At 44.4% G+C, this 16,546-nt stretch overlaps 1 protein-coding gene and 1 long non-coding RNA gene across 7 annotated transcripts in view; one reads left to right on the top strand and one right to left on the bottom strand.

Annotated features, from left to right (window-relative positions):
- The window catches only part of GRHL2 (grainyhead like transcription factor 2), a 70,685-nt gene extending 69,983 nt beyond the window's left edge, over positions 1-702 (bottom strand). For all 4 annotated transcript variants that reach the window (XM_034063422.1, XM_034063424.1, XM_034063426.1 and 1 more), the window contains exon 1: positions 401-702. In XM_034063422.1, coding sequence (XP_033919313.1) covers positions 401-420 — 20 coding nt within the window. In that variant the 5' untranslated portion in view covers positions 421-702. The remainder of the gene's footprint in view (positions 1-400) is intronic.
- On the top strand, positions 506-15,582 carry LOC115946792 (uncharacterized). Of its 3 annotated transcripts, none has more exons than XR_004080820.2 (2): positions 506-809; positions 14,708-15,582. It is a non-coding gene; the product is annotated as an uncharacterized lncRNA (long non-coding RNA). The 3 variants fall into 3 exon arrangements; XR_004080821.2 differs by having other exon boundaries at positions 506-690; XR_004080822.2 differs by having other exon boundaries at positions 697-832.
- The last annotated feature ends 964 nt before the right edge of the window (positions 15,583-16,546 follow it).

The raw sequence follows: 16,546 nt of genomic DNA on the forward strand, positions 1-16,546 counted from the left end.
AGGGCCTTCAGAGGACGGAGGCCGCTCCCCTCTTCTTGGGCGAGAAGAGGAGAGCTCCTTCCAGAAAAGTGACCCTCGAGGTGAGGGAAGGACGAAAAAAAAAAAAGAAAAAGAAAAAAAAAATTTAAAAAGAAAAAAAAACACATAAAAGGGGAGCTAAAAATAATAATATCGAGAAGCCCCATAGCCAGATGGAAAGCGAGGTGGGGGGCGGAGAGCCTCAGCTTGTCCTCAGGCACTCTGAGTGTTGGTGTGCCGCCCGGTCCGGCTTCGCTTTCCGAAGGGAGAAGCGCAGTCCCGGCAGGTCCGCGTCCGCCACCGGCAAGAGGGAAACCCGACCAGCCCGACGGGCCGGCCAGCCCCGCGCAGCGGGAGCAGCGGCGTGCCTGCGATCACTTACTTGTCCGTCTCTTGTGACATGTTTGATCCAATGAACTCTCTCCCCTTTTCCCGGTGCCTCCGTCTCCCTGGCGGAACTGGACTTTCAGGTCTGTGCAGGTGAAGGTGTGTGTGTGTGTGTGTGTATGTGTGAACGCCCGGGACGGCAGAACCAGAGCTACTGGTAATTCTGCTTTCCTTCCCCCCCTCTCCCGGCTCCGCAGCCAGCCGCCGAGGTAGGACAGGTAGAGCCCCCTCCCCCTCGCATGTGGGGCTCGCCGGGCAGAGAGCGGCCGGGCCGGGCGCGCACAGGTAACTTTCCGAGTGGCGCTGGATTCTTTCACTAAAGGCGCGGGGCAGAGGGACGAGCCGCCAGCTGATTGGGCGGCGCGGCCCGGCAGGTGCGCTGCCATTGGAAGAGGCGCGCACAGGTAAGGCTGCCACCGAGCTCCAGGTAACGCACCTCGCGCCCGCGCCGCTCCGCGCCGGGAGGCAGCCGCGGGGCCCGGCGCCACCGAGGGGAAGGGAGGGAGGGAGGGAGGGTGAAAGCGGGAGCCGGCGCTGCGGCGGCAGCTCCACCGGCACAGAAAGTCTCTCTCCTTTCCTCCCTGCTCTCCTCCTCCGCGGACGGAGCGGGCCGAGGCGGGCCCGCCGCGCTGAGGCAGCGAGGCGCTGCGCCATGAGGTGCAGGGCCCTTGGTGCCTCGCCCGGCGGCCGATGGCCGCTGAGGTGAGGTTCCTGGAGCGTGGGGCTCCTCAGCCAGGCGGGAGGGCGAGCGGCGGGCAGCCCGCTCCTTGCTCCCTGCCCTTCGGAACGGAGTAGCCGTGCCCAGAGCCCACCGGCCGCCACGGCTAGCGCTTGCCTGCCGTTGGATGGTGCCCCGGGGGATGTCGGTGCTTGCAAGACAATTTCATAGTTAGGGGGTTTTTAATGGATTTCTGGCTTTTTTTTTTCCCCTCTTTTACCATGGTTGGGACCAGCCAGGCTTGAAGTTGGTGAATGCCTCGGTGCCGAAGGCATCTCACGGCAGAAGGATGTCGTGGTGCCAGGAGATGACAAACATTGTGTGGATCTGAGAGCTAACAGTTGATCCGGGCAGGCTGAAGGGTCTGTTATGTCAGCAGGGGAAATCTGCAGAGAAAGTCTGTAAGCGGGAGCAGGGTGTTTATTGAATGGATAAGGAGGACTGCACCATCAGCCTGCCAGTCACCATCAGTCTACCGGTACTTTGCTTGAAGACATAGGTGTGCTTACAAGGGGCGGGATTGGCCTGTGTGGGCAGCAGCTTTGTCCCTGATGGGGAAGGTGGGGGGAGAGAGCCTCTCCCCCGCTGGGTCAGTTTGTGAAGAGGGAGTGGAAGGATAGCAGAGAGACTTCCATCTGTTCTCACCCGTTTTCAGTCCCCATTCCTCTACCTGAGACAGATAAGAACCCCACTAATTCTTCCTGCTATTACCTGTCCTCTTGGAGACATCTGCCTTTATAGTCATCCAACTTGATTGCTGATAACCTCTGCTGTACAGATAGATCTGTATGTGCAAAGAATGCAGAATTATGTGGGGTAGACCATTATATAGCTTAGTGATCTTTGCAAGAAAATTAGTTGAATCATATCCAAGCTGTCAAATTTGTACTGTCTTAGGTGAAGGCATTTTCCATTTTCTATCCTTGATTTCACCTGGCAGGGGAATGCAGGGATATTCACAGAAGTATATATGTTTGTATAACTAAATATACATATGCATATATATATATATATATAAAACATGAGGTATTGTGATCTGCGACCTGATATTCTTTTCACCTACTCTTGCAGTCAAAATCAAATTTGACTGTGTAAAGTCTTTGGTATTATGGGATTGCAGTCATGCACAAATATCTATTACTGAGTCTCAGGCCTTATCCATATTTATAGTAACTAACCAAACTAAGCCAATTCAGTATAAATCAGAAATAAGTCAGCTCAAACATAGCCCCATGAAGATTCCTGTCACTTTAACTAAGCAGAATTGGAAAATAACATAGCAAGATCAATGACTCTTTGAGTACCAGGTATTAGTTAGCTGTCCTCCTCTTCCATTCACCAGTCACAGGAAAGAAACATAATTATGTAATCTGTAAATCCAATCAGAAGTTGTTAATGTGGCCTGGATTTTGAATAAAAAAATACTGTTATTGAACTTGAGACCATTATTCACAACAATGCTTCTATGAATTATTTTGTATAACACATTTTGAGGAAGCCATAAGGCTACATAAAAGCAGGAGAGAAACAGAGTAATTTATTCATTGCAAATAATGCAGTTGTTTTGAATACAGGATTACTATGTAATCTTAAAACAAGTTGAGTCTTTCAGACACATTACTGTGAGTTGGTACACATTGGTAGAATTCTGTAACAGTTAAAAGCCCCCCTATTAACTTCAGAAATGAGAAGGTTTCTTTCCCAAATATTTGTTATGCTGAAAGAAACTTTGAGACCTGAAAAGGTTACCTGTTTGAGCACCACCAATAGGATTAATGCCAACTCAGGTATCCTCTTTCTCTTTTTAAATTTTTCAATTATTGGAAACATTTGGATGTTGTTGTTTCTTCCCTCCTCTCCCCCCTATTTTTTTCTGTATGAAACATAAAGGAAGAAGGAGAGGAAGATCAGTGATAATCACTTTTGAAAATGCCATCTTCCCCAAGGTAGAAATGCTGCTGCTGTGTGATTTTACAAGAAGGAAGCTGCATTTGATGCCATCTGCAGTTCTGGACCAAACCCAAACTGTAACTCAAACTGAAATGGAGTTTGTTGTTCTAGTACTGGGTCAAATACAAAACTGCCTTTAGCAGCCTGCTCTCAGGAGAGATTCTCTTAGAATGAGGTAGTTGGGAGACTGAATTACTACTGCTCACCATTTTAGACGGTGTTCCAAGGTCAAAGTTAGGAATGCAAGTGGAAAATGCAGTAATGAACTCTTGATTTAAGGTTGCTAACTGTTATTTAGTTGGAACTTGCTTAGTTGGAAAAATATATCCTGAAACTTAATTTAACTAGGTAGGTAGACATAGGGCTTATCGTTTTCAGGATGAGCTTTTTGCTTCAGACTGCAGACTGGAATCAAATTGAAGGTATCAGAGTCCACCTCTAACTGAGCAGGTCAAACAAGTCCTACCTAATCCAGCCTGATGCTCATTCTTCATGATCTACAAGATTATTATAAACTAATCTGTTAGTCATTGAAAACTCAGCTAATGTTTTTTCTGGCCAGACCAGTCTTGCTTCCTGTAAAGCAAAATGTGAAACAGTCATGTCATACATTATTGAAAACCTAGGATTTGTCTTTAGGGTGTATGGGAGAAATTTAAAACAGTAAACTACTATTTTTTTTTATACTGTGCTTGCTTCTTTGTTTGCACAGCAACTCATCATTTTTTTTGTGGTGGTGTCATAAGAATTCAGTGTAGAATTCAACTGTCTAATGCTTCACCTCATGTTTACACTATTTACTTCATAGCAGCTACCATCAATGTTGTTTGGACTTGCCAGGGCTGGCTAAAGGAAATAGAATGTACAAATAAGGCTCAAGTAGGCTTACTAATTGCACTAAGTACCTAAAATATCTTTCAGAATACTATTAAAAGAAGCCTACGTGATAAAAGATGTTACAGAAGTATTTCTATCAAAACAGTGTTGTAAAGTATTTCAGTGAGAGAGCAGATGTTTGAAAACAACTGTTTTCAGTAGGCAGTGATTACTGGGTATTTTTATTTGTGTCTTTCTATGTCATTGATGGCTGTTGATATAAAACATATTCTCTAACAATAAGTTCAAAGACAACCAGCCACCCACTAATCCTGTGATATGCAACATTTACTGTTAATCCTCCCCTTGGTCTTTCTTTTGTAGTCGTCTTCTGCATGAAAATATATTTATTGGAATTTGCAGACCTTGATCCTCAACTGACTTCAATGAAGCCATCAAAATAAGCTTAAAATATTTCAGTGCAACCCTAATATACCCCAAATAGATCTTTCAGATGCTGTAAGAATTAATCACTGCACGGTTAACTTTAAGGAAGTAATTCTAGATAACCAAGATCCTGATAAGAGTTTACTCCTAATGCTTCACAATGAAGCTGCAATTTCTGCTCCCCAAAGAGGTTTGCTGGGATTTCTTTAGCAGCCTCAAGCTCTCGGCTGCATCCACATCTTGTACAACAGCAGCAGTTCAGCTGTGTGGAGGACCATCAGGTATTTCCTGGCTACAGGGTAAGGTGTGGAGCCAAGCATGGCACTTTCTATTTGAAATACGGATTTACATTGGAAACATATAAGAAAAAGAGGGAGGGGCTTTATTTTTGTTTTGCTGATTGTGAGTGTAGAATTCAAGGTCTGAAAGATGTCAGACTTATGACTATCCTGTGTATCTGCAACACTGAATTTAGGCACTGGGGCACAAACAATGTTATTTCAGTTTAGAACAGGAGAAGTAATTTTTAGCAATTAAAATAACTCACAGCATGGAAATCCTTTCAGGATTGAGACACTGAGACAGCTAAGAAGCTGGCAGAGTCTGACAACAGATGGGAATATTAGGTTCATACTTGATTAGCAGACATTAAAGTACCAATCCATTTCATAAAGATTACTCACAGTTCTGGAACCAATCCAACATAGTTTAAAGTAGAATGATAGCTTTTCTGCAGATGCTTTGATCTACCTGATAGTGTTTTTTAGTGATTCACACAAGCATTTTGAAACATTTGGAAAATACACTTAGGTCACCTAATGACGGTAATTTTCCTTTTAGTGTAAAACCATAGTGTGAAAGAGAGTAAGAAGGCATCTCTGAAAGACAGTATAGTGTGATGTGGGATCTACGATTTTGCAAATAGAATTAAGTTGACATTAAAATTGTGTGATGCCATTATGGGGCAGAGTTAGAGATCCTAAATAACCTGACTTGTGAGAAAAATGTTGAGTATGCCTTCCGGAAGCTGTGTCCAGCTTCCTGGATTGATCAACAGGATATTTGCATCATCATAGAACAAAACTGCAAACAAAAATGTGTTCATAGATGCATTTTGAGTAATCCTAATTCGAACTATTTGGGGATGAAGGTGAAATGCTGTTAGTTTGTTCAGGCTGTGAACAGTTCTGGGGGAATGGAAGAAGAAAATTGTTCTAATACCTATGTTTTTTTTTTAATTTTTAATTACTAGAACATTTTTAATTGAGGGTAGCAGTTTAAAACCAACTTTTTCTCTAAATTGAAGTTTTTCTATTTATTTAACTTCCTCCCTTCCACCCCTTCTTTTCCAACACAAATTCCCTCAGTTGTACAAAATGAGTCCACAGTTCTTGGTACCGCAGTGGGTGCCTGGTGGAGGTGAGCTGGCCCTCTGGGTTCCATGGGGACTGGGACTGAAGGGCTCTCACTGGAGAGTGGGACTGGCCAAGTCTGTTTGCCACTGAGGCTACTGTTCCTAGCTCTTACCAGTAAGTTCTTAAACGATTATGACTTACAGAACACCATTTTAAAGGAATGTGTAACAGGGATGTGATCAACATGTGGAAACCCAAGAGCTTTAACTGCCTTTGCATTGGTTATAAGCATGTTGAGGGTTTTAAAAAATACAGAAGCTCCACAGGTCTAAAATACTGCACTGCAATAATAAGCATTCTAAAAACAATGACAAATGTGTCTCTTTTTTCACTCTAACAGTCTGTCCTGAAATAGGTGTAAGTGTTCTAGCATGCAGAAGGTGAAGGATGGCATACAAATAATTGCTTGTTTACTTTTCCCACACTCAGGAACTACAGTAAATGCAGCCCAAAGAATCAACAGAAATACTTTCCAAACGGAGCAGCAGGAGTTGGGAAACAAAGCTGTGGATGTATTATCCTGTTCAATTAAAATAAATGCAGTTTACCCTCAAAATAGGTCACTAGTCAAATAGCAAGGTACTTGAGAAATCACAGCAAATGGAAAAAGTTGCTTTCAGGATCTGCTGAATAAGAGGTGGGGTTGATAGCCCCTGTGCAGTTGCTCATTTATCCTTGTGTCTGCCTTCAGGAGCAGGCAAATGTTATTTCATTTGAAGGGTAAAGGATAAAGAGGACTGGCTGGTGGCACAAAAGGAACCAGTGTTGAAGCCAGGAGATCTCTGCAGTGCCTTGTTCTATGTAAAGGTCACTAGACCCTGTGTCTCTGTGTTTCTGTTTAAGCTTTGTCAACTCTGCTTTTAGTAACTTTACAGACAGGTGTAGAGGTGTCACTCTCTTACTATTTGTTGCTATTCTCTTTTAAACAGAGGAGTATTTCAGAAGAAAGCCTCCAACTGGTTTCGTTCATATACATAAAGGCAGTATGTAATATTACTCCATCAGGCTTTCGGGGCAATGTAGGATAAGAGCTTGTTGACATAATCTTTAACCTTTCTTACTGCCTGGGTTTGGTTCTTCAGTGATCAGGACCTTCAAGATCATTTAGTCCGTGTTTTGGGGAGGACCCCAGTTCTAGATCCCCTGCAGCTGCTTCGTCATCCGGTCCTATCAGGTTCACCATCTCAGTGATACCGTGTTTATACAATGCACATGCCCTGCATGCACCTACAAGCCTGCTTTATCTCTACTCAGAGTGCTGTGAAAGTAGATTCTGCTATTCCTCTGCTGCTGGAAGGACTTTCCTGACACCCAGGGAGATGTGATAGCTACTCTGCCTTGTTCCACTTCTGTGTTGTGGCATAGCCAGACCCAGAAATCGGGCTTTCAGTGACTCACTTTGACATGTTGGTTCCAAGTTCCTTTACATTTCATTTTTCTTCTGTAGTATCTCTGTTACCTGTGTGCATTACTACACTGCCTAATCCAGTATTGGGGTTTTTTAATTTTTTTTAATGCAGATTGGAGTTACTATGTAATTCCAAGTCCTTTAACGGTGTTCCATGACTGTAGCATATGCTGCTTTTAACCTTTGTTTCTCTGAGTCATTTAAGAGAAGGTACAGATAAAACATTAATGTTTTCTCAATTCATTCAGGATGCAGAAACTTCTTACTGTGTCATCCCCTAGACACTGTGTGTAAATAGGAGTTGAACTGTAGATTTTGCTTCCTCTGTTTCAGTACAGAAACCAAATCTCTCAGAATAAATGGATTTAGAACATCTGTGCTTTTCCCTTACACTTTTGTTTCTTTTCCTTTTTTCTCCAACTAAGTGGAAATTTTAGCTTCAGGAAGAAGCAAGGTGAAAGTATTCTGCAGTGAAGAAGTTTTATGTGGCTCCAGGAAAGAGATGCTGAGTATTTGCTTGTCTCTGACTGAAAACAGTACCTGGAGATGGCTGTTTGTTTATATGCAGTGTTTGGGTGTGAGGGGCAAAGCAGGCTCCATTTCTCTACTACTTTTTTCTCTAGCTCCCACACATGAGCCATAGCCCTGAGGGGAAGGGTGGGGGTGAGATGTGTATGTTGCTCTTTATTTCACCATAAACTTTCCTCTGAGTACTAGGACTTCTCAGGGGAAGGCAAATCCTGCTTTACCATCATTGGGGGGTATAAATCACTTCTCTGAATAATAGATACTGTGGTTAAGGTGCTTGGGGAAGAGAGGCAAAATCATGTACTTAGGCTGTGTCATTCCAGAGTGAACTAGGTGCAGGAGGATGCATTCAAAGGTTCAGGAAGCCTGTGTGAGAGGGAGGCCAAACTGACACCCTGCGTTCTCCTAGCCCCAAGGCAAAGACATCTGGTATCACAGAGAAGTTGCTCAAGCTCCCACAGTCCAGGCACCAACTGCCAGAGACAGTTCCTGACCTGTGAAGGTTTCAAAGGAGATGTGTAAGGCAGACGTGGGGAGGTAGGTGCAGCACCTCTCTGGTTTATATGAGGTTTTTGAGCAACAGATTTGCCAAAGATTATGTGGGGAATTTGTGCAGAGCCAGGAATTTATTACCCCTTGCCCAAATCTCAGGCTGGTGGCAGATGCAGGCAGGTAGGCTGCAGAATGCTCTAACCTGACTCCTGGAAAGTACTCTTGCATTCCCAGTGAAACCAGTGAGTTTCCCAGTTTAGAATACATTTCTTTTTAAACTGCACAGGCAGGGATTACATGTTTTGACAAACTTGTGTTGACTGCAAATTCTTAGGCCCTGAAACATCATCATGCCTAATGCTTGTTAAACTTGCTGCCTAGCAGAATCCCTTAGCCCTCCTGTGGGCTCCCAGACAGTGCCTGAGAGAGTGCAAAACGCCTTTCTCAGGTCAGCCTTGCCCTTTTTTTGTTTAAATCACTAGCAAAGGTGAAGGTAGAGTTTACAGGGAGGGGAGAGGGAATTTTGGGGGGAATTGCACTCACAGAGCAGACAAACGGCATTTGAAATGTGGGATTTTTAACCCAAATGTCTTTATCTCATATCAGAGCTAATTGATTAAGCCTATGGGCAGTATAGGTTGAATTTTAAGTGTTACATTGATAACTCTAAGCCGAAATCAGTATCTACACAGGACAACTGATGATGCAGTATCATAGCTGGCTTCAAGGACAGGTTTTACCTTGGGCATAGTGAAGTCCATTCTCACCAGAGGTTTATAACTCTTGATAAAAATTTTTCTCAGTCTTATGTCTGTATGAAGTGCAGGTGGCTGACACTGAGCTTGGTACCACAACACAGTGGAAGTGGAGGGAGCAGGAAGTAATCCTGTACGGGGGATTCCCATGGCATCCCCAAGGTCACACCAAGGAATAGGCAGCAACTTGAGCAGGATACGAGAATGTCAGAAGGTACTGTCACTCAGGCTTTCCTGGGATCTTGTTTGTAAGGTGAGAGGTGCATGCTTCAACCCTCCTTACAGTGAAGTTGAATAAAGCGTGTTTTGTTGAGATTTCTAACCGATAAGTGCATCAGAGTCACCACTGGTTGGCTTAGCCCAGTAGAAGAGCATGTGCCTACCCAAAGGGGCTTTCTCTTTCTTACCCTAGGTCATACATTTCTGCCCTCTTGTGTCACAGCAGCAGCCTTGCTTTTTCATCTTCCTGAAAACTGGTTTGGTTTGGTTTTTGTAGTAGGGTTAGTTTTCAAGCAGGTAAGTAGGCTGGCTTGACCCCCTAAAACTCCATTCCTAAGCTGTGGGAGTGCTGGAGCCAATAGAAGGAAAGGGATGGCATTTGTAGGACAGGCCCACCTCTTTTGGCAGCAGCCTGGTTTTAGCGATTGTGAAAGTGCAAGCAAAGCAGTCTTTTCTGTTGGAGTGAATGAAAGCCTTCCAGGTGTAAGCAGTGGAATTAATTACAGCATTTGCACAGACCAATTCTGGAGTCTCACATGATGTCAGAGAGACTCAGCATTAGAGACACATGGCATCACCAGGAGCTCTGGCAGCATCTGTGTCTTGAGCCTTTCAGCTTTGTCCAGTGGCTGGAGTGGTGGTGAATTTCTGCAACAGCAAGACAATCCACAGCATCAGCATCACTGTAGGCCCAGTGAAGCTTCTGAATTTATACAAGTGTATGCCTGAGTGCAGCAATCTGATCAGGAAGGTATTTTATAAGCCACAGGTGAAATGATCATCTTTTCTTCAGAAGATACACATGTAGAAGGTGTTGTACCTGTTCTTTATAGACACTGTTATACAGAATGTTAATCGCTCAAGTTGTCCTTTGCACTACCTCTCCATTTTTTGCTTTGGAAGTGACTTCACAGCTGGGTAGTGCTCGAATTCTGTTAGCTTCAGACAGTGAGATGCCTGGGGTTAAATTTGATGGTTTTGCCCTCCAAACCCAGCCTTGGAAGATGGGGGCAGGGAAGGGGGGGATTTCTCCTTCATCTGTGGTGTTCCCTTTAGGTTTTGGAGTTTCCTTCAGGGAAGGGAGGGGGAAGGGAGACCAAGGCTATCTGAGAATCTTTAGTGTAAACAAGGCCAATTGCACACACACCAATTACCTCAGTGTAAACAACCAATAGCACTATAATGGGGAGAACCTTTTGAGTTGGAGGAGGGTGCTTTGAAGTGCCTTCCCTCAGTGACTGTCTATTTATGCAGAGAATTGCACCAACAGCTGGTGTTGGCTCCAGTGAGTAGAGCTTGGTGGCAGTGACAATGGGGCTGGGGCGACTGGGAACTGGATGCTCTGATATGACAATACAGTAGTTAAAATTCCAACAGAAATGAGGCAGTAGCTAGTAGCAACCTTGCTAGAGGTTTGTATCAGCCAACGTATCACTGATGACAGTGTGAAGGAATTGGAATTTTTTGTTACATGTGTAGTCATTTCCTGTGTGCCCAGGAAACTGCTTGACCTGCACTTTGCTGACAGATTACTTTCCCAGAAAGTCTGCAGCCTCCTCTGGCTTTAGGTCTCTCTAAGACCCAAGTGTCGTTTTCTCCTTTGAAGCACTTCTTCAGAAGGCCTGATCCTGTGGTGGATGTGGTCAACTGAGAATCTTTCTAATTCTGTGAGCTGATGATCAGGCCCAAAAGGGTCATATTCAGTCTGTCTGTAGGTGAGTGCTGCTACCTGTGTAGTACCAAAGGCTGCAGCATGTTTCTCAGCCCTAGGCTCTGGTTCTAGAAGGGGAATCAAACACAATGACTTCTTTGCAGGCTCTTCTTTCCATGCCTGCTCCTCTTCTAATGTTCCCTTAACATGTGCTGCATACAGCCCCTGTTCAGTCTGAGACCAGTGTGTGGGTTTTGCCCTCCTTCATTCAGCAGACCTGCGTCACCTACCTCTAGAAATGACAAATCAATGCAATAAGGGCAGACATTTCTCCTGTACATGTTGGAGTGAATTCCACTTCTGTAGCAGCACCTACATGATTTCTCACATTTTCTGTGAAAGAATTCAAGTCAGTCATATCCAGGTTAACACAAATGTGTTAGTTCTGAGCTGGCAGAAGATTATGTCAGTTTAGGCTAATAGCTGTCAAATAACAGACACAGATAGTCTTAAATTGGTTTAATTTACTCTGTCTGCTGGCCCTGACAATTGAAAGAAAAGATAAATATGCACAAAGCATTCAAAGCTTGGAGTGTTATAATGCTAATTGAAAAGTCATCAAAGGCAGCCTGCACGGTGTGTGGGAATCTCAGTACATGAGATTAGTGGCTAATTAGTGCTGGAAGCTGCAGTGCACTCCTCTCAGCTATCTCACCCTAAGAACAGGCAGCCTGGCCCATGCAATCCATTCTTGCCCCTGATACCGGGCAGTGAAGCACCTATTGTGAACAACAGACAGCTTGATGATGGGAAGATACTGATAGTTTTGGTACTGTAGCAGCCTCCCCTAAGGTGCATAGGAGCAGTGGCAGAGACACTGCTGTCTAGGTGGCATGCTGTGCCCTGAGCCATATCAAAGATACAGGCATTTGAGTACTGAGCTCTTTTTAGCAAACACAAGAACCTTGTTATCTTACTTTCTGCCTCTTTCATGCCACAGTGTTTGCAGCGGATGACAGAATGCACTCTGGAGGCCCTGAGCTTCAAACCCCGCTTTAGACTCTGAAGTGAATGTTTACAGGTGGTGGCACCCCTTTCCTTGCATCGTGTTTTAGAATCGTGACATTTGAAAAATAGAGGTTTCATCTGTCTGTCAGTGTCTCAGTATTTCCCTCTCAAGCTTTTCCCTTGTGTAAAAATGAAGTGTAAGAATCAGAGAGCTAAATAATACACTTTTGTCATATAAATCTAAGAGGTTGGCCTTTAGAAAAAGAGAGATATACAAAACTGTAAGGGTTAGTGTCACTGATGTACCCCTACCACCACTGAACTAATCAGGGCTTTGTTTGATTAGGCACACATCTATTTTTCTCAGTTGTTTTGCATTCATTTGTGAGAATCCCTTATTTATTTCTTCATTTAAGAAGGTTGTTTTGTAGCTCTGAAGAGTTATATGTTTTCTTCTTTTCTCTACTTTTGCTTTTCCAAATCTCAAACAAGTGTAAACACAGCTTTACTGCACATCCTCTCAATTACACTAGCAGGTATTAAACCCCACACAAACATCGAGTAGCAATACCAGGATGGTTCACTTCTGAACATTACAGAAGCTGGAAAACTTTCTGTCTGTGTCACCAGCTCTCTGAGTAACACGGTTTTGCTCAAGATGGAGTCGGGAGTGGAATAATGTAAATGGTCCATGGTCACAGGCAGTGGCCTGAGACTGTGTGAACTGGTGGTTTTCCTGGTGATCAGTGCATGAGCACTCATAGTTCAGTTTCCTTAACCCTCCAGTCAACCAACCCTCTTCTTCAGCTGTTGAGAAAAAGCTAAATAATCCATGATCTCTCCATTGAGAGCTAATTACAAAGAGGACATCCTTCATCTGTTAAACATGTGAAAGTGATGCTATGGGGAGAGGTCAGGTTTGCCAGCAGAGCTAATATCTTGTTTGATCACATATGTAGTTGGGAAAAATTAAGACACGGAAGTTCTACAGGTCTGGAAGAGAAAACTCAAACTTTGAGCAATTCTGCCCCTTTTTCAAAACTCCTGTAGAGAGAACAGACAATCAGCTCCACCATGGATAAAGTCAGCTTGTAGGGACCCCTGAGAGCCCAGGTGCTCCAGGAATCTTAAGGAGCAACAAAATCCTGAAACCTTGCTCTTTGTTCAGTAAATGGTTGTCAAAACTGGAATGAGAGATACAAGAAAAATCAGCATTTTCTGGCCAAATTATTTCCACCTGGTTCTAGACGGGTAACAGTAATGCAGCTGTCCATTTTCATGTGATGTTTTTCAAACAGACACCTTTTTATTAGTCATCTTTTAAGATATCTTCCCTTTTATCTTAAGGAAAATACCTGTGGGTACCATTACTGGTGGTTTCAGATACTACTGGACACTAATATTAAGGTGATACCCAGTGGAAGCTGGTCAGTGCAGCAACTGTGACAGTGCTAGAAGCTGAAAGACATTCCATGCTGGAGCCTGGCAAGGAGCTAGGAGCAGACAGGACATCTATTTAATCTCACTGTGAGGTGAAAAGGGGGAAGAATCCCAAATCAAGTAAATTCAGCTGAATGGAGCTTGTGAAGGGACCACTGTTGGATTGAACAGCTTTTGAGAGGACTCTTAAGAGGCCTCTGGCCTGGTGCTCAGGTTGCCTCTGTCAAGATGCTGCCTTCTCTTGAGAGCCACAAGAGAAAATATTTGCCTTTCCTCCTGGCCAAACCAAAACAGTCCCTTCTCCTCCCCTCCCACTCCCTGCCAAGCTTGGGCTACCTCCTGTTGCCAGGCAGGGAGAAGTGGGGCCAACATCAACTGCTTCTTCACAGCATCCTTTTAAAGTCAAGGCTTGATAATGTTTGTTGGTCCCTCAGCTCCTCTTCACTTAGGGGAACAGCTTTGTCACAAAGGGTGACAATGTAGGTGGGTGTCAGCTGAAAGCAAACAGTGCAGCCATGTCCTCAGGGTGCAGGGGAGGCTCTGGAGAGGAAGTCATCCTCATAATGATCTTTGGATTCTGTGTTTAATCATTTCATGAATTGCTGAGGAGTTTTGTGGGGATCTGGCAGGCTGTGTGTGCAAGGAGAAGACAGGAGAACTCTTCTGTACTTGTTCCTCCTATAAAGAAACTCAGCCAGTTGTCCCAGCAGTTACCACGTGTGCTTTTCTCAACAGGCAGGTCTGGAAAGGCCCCAGCAACCTGCTGGAGAAGGTTACTTCTTTCATCCCCTTGCAGGACATCCTTTCTCTTTTAATGTTTTCTTCACAGTAAGGAGAAGAAAAAGGGAGGAGGAGCTGTAGGAATCTCTGTTTGGCACATTGGGTCTGCGAGAGCCCAAAGCTGTGCTCAGCTCCATGAAACCTGGTAGCTCAGCTGTAAATCCCAGGATTTCTCTGGTTTCTGAGCCAATCTCTCAGCAGTTAGAGAAGGTACAGGACCGAGCTGGAGTTCTGCTAGCATATCTGATCTCATAAAAACCCTAAAAATCAGCTTCAAGCACTAGCCACTTCCAAAGAAACATGCCAACCTCAGTCTGGAGGTTCTGTTAAGTTAAAGCCAGGAATGCATCTTCAAATGGAGCATAAAAAGCCAGTTTGTTTTGCAAATGGTCTCTCTAACAGCTGCTTTCTTCAGTTAACTTCCAAAATAAAATCACCTATTAAAAATATAATAATAATCTATTCCAAGATAAAATTCAATGTCTAAGATGACATCTGGGACATCTACAGGAGTGTGGTTTAATGTGTAAAGCTAAGGTAAGAGACAGGTCAAAATCAATGGAGGCTGTCTGCAACCTTTGTGGATAAAGATTACTGTCTTGGTGGGGAGAGAGAGATCGTGTTACTGTTATTATCAGTAACAGTCTGGTTTATACCCTTTCTCTTCTCTTTCAGAGGCCATCACCTCTGACAGCTGGGAGACTCAACACAGCACCTAGGATGAAGCTATGGTGAGACTGAATCGTGTTATGGAGGCAGAAGTGTCGTCAGATCATGTCATTCACTGTGACAGCGTGTAGGTACTGTGGCCTTCACCCCAAAGCACATACAGTCCAAGCCAGATTGCTTGTAAAGAGGAGGGTTGCAGTAAATCAGGGGCATCTGTGCTATTTGGAATGTTGTGATTTATAGCTGTATTTTTTTCAATAAAGCCATTATTTCTTTCATTGCATTTGGATGTAGAAACATACAAAACCCCACAGTAAGAGCAGGCTGCCCTTCCATGGATGCAGGGGAATGTATTTTTTGTGCAATTAGCCAGGAGGATCAAGCCTTATGGTGATGGGGCAGTTTGATCTGAGCTGCTTTCTGTAGCTGGCCTATTCAGAAAGCACTAAGCTTTGCCCAAGTCTTTACAGCCTCACTGGGCAACAGTAACAGGCTTCTGCCTATGGCTGTGTGCAGAGACCCTCCTGTTCCAGAGGAGCTGATCTTGTTAATGCTCTACAGAGCAAGTCTGAGCAGGGTGAATTGAAGAGGAAATGCCAGTTCCAGCCCTCACAGATGGCTCTGGGCTATTTTGTACACGAACTTTTTCATCCTCGGGAGGTTTTGCATATTAATTCCTTCCATCCACAAACTCCTTCTGGATCAGCACTGTGCTGCCAAGATCTTGGAAAGCCACCCGACTTGTGTGATTTGGGAGATGTGAGCTATGCTGTGTTTATTGGTCTGCCTGCTCTGCTCTCCTGTTCTGATAATCCTCTGGTCTCCTGCAGGTATTAACACATACAAGAAAGCTTCGTCACAATAAACAATAGCCAAACATGCCACTTTTTTTCTGTCCATCGAAGTTACCATCATACTTTTAAATCAGTCCCAGCAAAAATCAACAGTGGGGCTGCAGAAAGGTCAAAGGTTTGCTGGTTTAGGATTTCGTGGGAATACACACTTGTTTGGACTTGGCCCAAGAGCTTCATTTACCTGTTTGACAGGTAACAATTAGTGAGTAATAGCTCTGCCGGCTGGAATGTGGCTGCGAGGGCCAGCGGGCACTGGGTTACCTGGTGGGCAGGTGTGGGTGCAGAGCCCAGATAGGTATGTGCATGCACAGCATTCCTGGGAATCAGTTTTCCCTTAAAGATGCAGCAATGACTGCAGGGCACAAAAGGGCTGGGCTTAGCCCAGGCTCCAAGACGTTGAGCTGTTTGCAAGGTAAAGAAGTAAGGTAAATAGTGGAAGAGGAGCTGAGAAAGGGCTGTAAGAAGCAGCTGCCTTCCTTTTTTCCTTCCCCGGAGAGAGGAAAGTTTTGATTCTTCCCTGAGAATCTCAATAACAGGGAATTCAGTGTGATTACCAGTGTCTTGGGAGATAAAGAAGAGAGAGGCTGGGCTATGGTAGAGGTGATTTGAGGAGATCTGCATGTCTATGGAAAAGTTCTGCAGGCGGGTGACCAGCACGTTCAGGAGCCGTCTGTAAGTCTTTTGTGTGCATTGCTCCCCAGTGGCAGCCCAGCACAGGCACAGCAGCATAGAGCAGAGCCCAGCAGCGCACTTGGGATGGTATAAATGTGAAGTGGGGAAACCCTTTACCAATTGATTTAGAAACGGTTAAACAGCTTATGACTGCAGTTGACTGATCCCCTCAACTCTACTGCTAGTAAGAATCCAAGCCTCCTGAGTTTATCGAATAAAACCACTCTATCTGTGGCGAATGGCCCCATTTCCAGCTCCTGCAGCAGTTGGGGAACATTCTTGCATCAGCCCCTCCCAACCTCGAGTCTCTAGAGGGAAT

Source organism: Melopsittacus undulatus, chromosome 1 (genome assembly GCF_012275295.1).
Source record: "Melopsittacus undulatus isolate bMelUnd1 chromosome 1, bMelUnd1.mat.Z, whole genome shotgun sequence".
NCBI lineage: Eukaryota > Metazoa > Chordata > Aves > Psittaciformes > Psittaculidae > Melopsittacus > Melopsittacus undulatus.